We start from the raw sequence: 6,182 nt of genomic DNA, 5'->3' as shown, positions 1-6,182 counted from the left end.
ATCAATTAGCTGCTCAGATGAAGAACATCAAAGCTAACTTTTTTCCCATTGTCTCTGCTGCTAACATTTTACACAGGCAAAGTAATCCCCACTCTGTTTTATGGCATGGACATTGAATCCCAGGTGTGGAATTTTGGCTGGGATTATTTGGAGGGAAGGCTGCGGAAGAAGATTTTGGCTTTACCATTGTCCCTTCCAACAGTCTCACTCCGTTATGAGCTGGTATTAAAATCACTCAGGGTAAGCATGGAGTGGAGGCTGCTCCAGTTATAAAGGTTAGTTAAATCGCCCCAAGAAAATTCCCTGTACACGGATTTGTATCAAGAAGAACATAAACAATCGAATATCTTCATGAAAAGATTGACTAAAAAGGCAACCTCTATTCTGCTATGTAGTTCCAGACAGTGGATGACCTAATGTTTAATCTGACCAGATGTATGCAAGCTTTAAATGAAATGGATTGGTTATGTACTATTAAGGCGATGCGTCGGTTAAAACTTCATGGTAGACTCTCTATCCTGGACAAATCTCTGGGGGATCATTCCAGGTATTTGGAAAGGTTTCCCGATAATAGAGGAAAAGATGCTCTGCTGAGATTCAGGTTGTACGTATTTCCAACCGGAGAAATCTTGTCGAGTAAGTCGGGGGTAAGAGCGGTGATAGATTTCTGTCCGATATGTAAAATCAATACCCGGCAAGCCTTGTTTTATATTTTGATTGGATGTCGAGGGACAAGAGAATGGATAACACAATCCTTTTTGCGATTTGTGAGTAACCAGCAATGGTGAGAGACAAGGGATGTTTGATATCGACTGTCCTCTGGGCAAGAAGTCTTTTTATCCATTGAACTTATAAAGGTGCTAGAAATGCTTGAATTGTATAATGAAAATCCCAGAGGACTGGTTGGTTTGAAGTGGAAATGTTTATGTTTTTATGTTATGGAATAATATGCTTAAATTAATTGTATATATCTTGAAGTATTTTGTATTATGTGAAAAGTCAAATAATTGACTGTAACACATTAAGAATAAAATAATTAAAAAATGAAGGCAGCACTTCTAATGACAACCTCTCTGCTGTCAACCACAGGATGTTTCACATAAATTGTTGCACAATGTCAAAGAAAGCATCCTTCAGTTTTAACAGCAGCTCCTTCTGATGCTGGCTGCCAGCCACCTCGAAAGTCCATTATGCTGCAGGGGAGTAACAAGGCGCTATGATGGAAGCCCCATTGTAGGACTGACCACCACTGCAGCCCCTCCCCTGGCTCTGACACTGATTCCATCCATAAATGGTCGAAACTCTGCTTCCGACTATTGTGGCTCTTGATCCCGGCTATTGTGGCTCTTGATCCCGGCCACAAGAAATCACTGCATGGGATCCTGTCTGTCATGCATGCCGAATAACCTGCTGGTGGTTATTACATGGTGTAGTATGTTTGGGACTTAGCAACAACTGTAATGGCAAGGACTGAACAAATGCAGGCACCAACGAAGAAGGGGATGAGGAATAAAGGATCACTAAAGTGCCTCATGATGTGCATATTTAGTCCTTAGAAAAAGTCGAGCAAATATACCTCATATTCTTGTTCATTATTCTTCAGTATTTACCATTTATTTTCGAAGGGTACAATATTGAATCAATGCTTTACACATTGATTTTTGTTTGCAATCATTTTCCTCAGGGTTGTTTATATCTTCTTAGGATATATGGCAATACAATGCAGATGCTTCAATTTAACAATATGAAGTTATGTCATGTTATGTTATGTGAATGGGCATTTTCAGAGCGCCTTTTTTACCATTGATATGATCTCAAAGCGCTGTGGGATGAACACCCTCGGGGGAATATAGTCCAGGTCAGTGGAAAGAGTCGGGTAGTAAATAATAATAAAAATAAAAATAATAATTTGGCATTTATATAGCGCTACGAACCCTCAGGTATCTGAGCGCTGCTTATTATTACCCACGGTGTGTGGTGCTCATTTATCGACCTCGGAAGGATGAAAGGCTGAGTTTGGCCCGCCGGGATTCGAACCTGTGTTAGCAGACTCTGCACTGATGTCAAAGCGAGTGCTCTACTCGTACTTGGGTGCACTCAGTTTGTGTGCAGCCAGAGCAGTTTATTTGGAGTGTAGCTGCATTCTAATGCTAGGCGTAGTGCAGTGGTTGTATGAGATCAGTAGAATGTGTGCAGCAAGGCCCAATGGCTTGTGTAGCTGCATTCTGGCAGTGGTGGAGCTTGTGTATGAGATTATGTGTGCAGCTAGGCCGATTTTTCGTGGGGAACAGCTGCGTTCTAGTCTGTTGAGGTGTTCCTGGAGGTATATACGTATGTGTGCAGCTAGGCCAAATTAATGGTGGGGTGTAGCTGCATTTTATTGTTTGTTGGTGCAGAGGAGAGTTAGCATATTTGTATGTGTGAGTATCCGTGCGGATTGAAGGGAGGAATAAAAAGGTAAGCAACACCAGCAATAGCAGGTCAGTACTTACTCTCCAGAGGCCTTAAGGCTTTAGCAGTCCATCCCTATCTGGGTACGAGTTCTTCATAGTCAGATTGGAGGTAAAGCAGATAAGGCACAGATGCAGAAAAGGCAAAGTTCCAGAGGACTCTTCTAGTTCCTGTGTCAGAAGGACTTATTTTGACTTTAAACACGATTTATGCCTATTTTACTGTATACCTGTTTTGGGTCTTTGATCATTTATGGATATGTTGCTGCACAATGCACATTCTTTACCATAAAATAAGGACCACTGTTGTGTAAATCAGTTGGGGGTTGGATAATTTGTTGCCTTTCTCTACTGGACCAAAAAGTACTATACAGCTTGTAGTTTTCAATAAATAACTGGGCAGTGCTATCAATTATGGAACAATAATACATTTGCAGTTTGGGGAGTTCGCACTGGCAAATTAAGTGGCCAGGAACATGGGAGTAGTCAACCAGTCATTTCCTGCATCACTCAGTAAGCCAAGTGCTTCGTGGGTTTCCCGTTTTGTTTTTCCAAAACATTCTTAACGTTTATCATCGAGCCTGCTCTCAGTTTACATGTGTAAAATCTGTGTAGTTCACTCCGTCGGAGTCGACTGCTACACAGCCGCCAGACTGTGCCTCTTGCAGCTTTATAACAATAAAGATCAGTCAATTGGGGAGAGCCTCATACAGTTGTTTTGGTCGTTTTGACCGAATCTAATGGTTTGCATGAACCATTAGATCTAAAAATGCTGCCACCAAAGGTTCGAACACCAAAAGTTTGAACCTTTGGTGGTGGCATTGTAAAATAACCGGGGGCTGCGGGGGTGTTGCCCACATCACCCCGCTCACTATACCTCATAGTATAGTGAGCACAGGTTGTGGGGGATACCCCCGCAGCCTTCTGTTTAAAAAAACCCAAATAACAGGGGCTGTAGTGTTGCCACCCACAGCGCCCCGCTCACTATACTTTATGTTATAGTGAGCCGGGGTTGCGGGGGATACCCCTCAGCCTTCTGTTAAAAAAAAGAAAGAAAAAAAGGACCCTGCGGCGCCGGTTCCTGATCACGTTAGTGAAAGGGAACTGGTGCTGCAGGAAGCCAGCGTGAAGAAGAAGGTAAGTGGGGTTTGTTTATGTTGCGGGTGTGGGTGTTCTGAGGGTGTGGGTGGGGGGTGTGTTATGGGTGTGTTGTGTGTGTGGGTGTGAGTATCTAAGTGTATTTGCATGGGAAAGGTGCACACTTTTAGTAGTTCTCCCCTTTCTCATGCGTACATTCCGGCCGCAGCAAATTCAGCCGCGGTCGGATCACTTAGAATTTCATACAGTATCAGGAGGGGGCAGAGAGCCCAGCTGGGTGCCCTAGCAGTGAGGCTGGGTAGGCTATCCCAACTTCGGCACTACTTAAACCTCCCTCAGACCCATCCATACCCTATACAATTTTAGGGAGTCTTCCATAGACCGACTCAAAATAACAACAGCGCAATTCCTCTGGCTATTATCAGTGCATCTCCATATCTCTTAATAATTTAGAGTGCCAAGAGGACTTTTTGTAATTTTTACACTTACTATCCAGAAGGTAGGAACATAGGACCTCATTAGGAGTTCGGCTGTGCAGTAAAAAAGTGGTGGTCATTCCTAGGAACCAGTCTAAGATTTAACAATCTACTGTGCCAAGAAATGTAAAATTATAAACATGTATGCTGAGCAGGGTTACATATTGAATAACAGTCCTAACCTCTTTGTTACACCGCACTCCATATCCTAGTAAGTCGTGACACCCTGCTCTAACTCTCATCTCTGTCTAGTAGTAGATTGAGCTGCAGTGGTATATGCTAATTTTTCATTCAGGCAGATACAACAAACCTCCTGCAGTAGGAGAATGGGGAGAAGAACATGGAGAATGTGATGTGGAAACCGTAAACCAGTCATGGATCACTCTATCATTATTTGCATTTGTAAAATTATACATTTTGGAATTCACCCAAGAACACGTTCGTACAAAGATACTCCAGGTGCAAAAGCATCCAGCATAATTTCCTTCTCAAGGAGAAAAGAAGACAGAGGTTCTCACACTGCAAATCAAGGGAACAGCTGTCAGAATCAATTTTCAAAGAAACAGCACAGCCACCAAAGGAGAAAATGCTTTCACCACTGCACATGCCCTTTTTACCAGCTTTTGCATTCATTCATCTCACTGGGGTGATTGAAAACCTTCTCATCCTGGCTGTAAAATGCATGGAGTGGAGACAAAATATCAATCTGAATGCCTGTGACCTAATCATTGCCAGCCTGGGAGGGTCCAACCTGCTTCTTCAGTGTACCACCTTTGCCACACAATTCTTCTTCACTTACTGGTATAAAACATTTTCAGATGGCCGTGTTGCTTTGCCCTTCCTTGTGACCGGGTATGCTTTGTTCTCGTGCACCATCTGGTTCTCCACTTGGCTCAGTGTCTATTACTGTCTGAAGATTGGAAACGTCAACCAAAACGTCTTCCTCTGGCAGAAGGTTAGTTTCCACAAGCTGGTGCCGTGGCTGCTTCTTGGCTCGGTGCTAGAGTCGTTGGCTATGACTCTTCCAATAATCTGGGATTTGGAGATTCCCTTCTTTGCCAATCAAACTTCTTATGCGCCACAGGTCACAAGTAGGTGCTCCTGCATCTACCAGGTCCATGCAGCAGTTCATCTTCTGGCTTTGGCAATATGCTGCTGTGCTGCTGTGGCAATTCTACTCTCCCTCTGGAGACACGTAAGACGAATGCAACAGAATGCAGAGAGCTTCAGGAGCCCTCAGCTCGGTGCCCACTTGGGGGCAGCCAAAACTGTAACTGCCCTCCTCCTCCTCTTTGCCACTTGTGTTATTCTTATCCTGACAGATGTATTTCATGAAAATGAAGATAGGCAATCACCTGCTGCACTGGTTAATGACATTCTTTATTCTGCACTCCCAAGTCTGAATGGTTTTATCTTGATCATGGGGAACGCCCGGCTGAAAAAGGCAGTGTGTGAGATCATCCTGTGTGGGAAGTGTGGCAAAACTGAAGAGGCTTGAGAAAGATCATGGACACCGATTGGATGTGTGTTGTGGTGTAGTACATATACGGCTTTAATACAGTACTGTGAGAAGTAGTCAGATGTTGTACTAAGGTTCTATGGAACACTTCCGATGTTCAGGAATGACCGTTTACTAACTTACATAATTTGGTGTCCTGGTCATTCGTTGTGGCCTATTGCACATTGGCAATGAGGCCTCTGTGGCATCTAACAATGTGTGTTTCTTTTTTAGTTAACAATGCACGCAACATATATTGAACAATTCTGCCATCAGGCCTCAGCATAGATATGTGGAAATGTCAAGGTAGCACATTTATTTAGTCTAGTGTACCTTTTGAAACCTGTAGATGCACACTGAGTTGAATTAATAGGTGTTTAAATGGTGCACAAGATGCAAAGCATTCATTCCTGCTTCACCAGAGAACAGCAAATAAGAACCATAATACGGTCATGACGCATGTCAAAGGCAATTTACAAACCAGACCTTAACAGACACACTCATACACCTTTGTACAATCCATCTGATAACGTTCCAGCAATTGTGTTTTGTTTTCCTGATGTTTGCATAGTCCCTCATAGTTATATGAACTTCATGCACTTTGAGTTCAGACAGACTTTGCATGAACACATGATTAGGGTTGGCAAATTGTCTGCCACC

General features: G+C 43.1%; 1 protein-coding gene across 1 annotated transcript; it reads left to right on the top strand.

Annotated features, from left to right (window-relative positions):
* Window positions 1-4,610: 4,610 nt before the first annotated feature.
* On the top strand, window positions 4,611-5,522 carry LOC138487310 (taste receptor type 2 member 7-like). The gene has a single exon (XM_069613917.1). The coding sequence runs from the start codon at window positions 4,611-4,613 to the stop codon at window positions 5,520-5,522; it is 912 nt and encodes a 303-aa protein (XP_069470018.1).
* The last annotated feature ends 660 nt before the right edge of the window (window positions 5,523-6,182 follow it).

This window comes from Ambystoma mexicanum, chromosome 9 (genome assembly GCF_040938575.1).
Source record: "Ambystoma mexicanum isolate Mex_15411 chromosome 9, UKY_AmexF1_1, whole genome shotgun sequence".
Lineage (NCBI taxonomy): Eukaryota > Metazoa > Chordata > Amphibia > Caudata > Ambystomatidae > Ambystoma > Ambystoma mexicanum.
This window is presented reverse-complemented; position numbering and strand designations above follow the sequence as displayed.

Excerpts from the sequence above, each read along its gene's own strand:
- LOC138487310 (XM_069613917.1), top strand. The coding sequence starts at position 4,611 with ATGCTTTCACCACTGCACATGCCCTTTTTACCAGCTTTTGCATTCATT.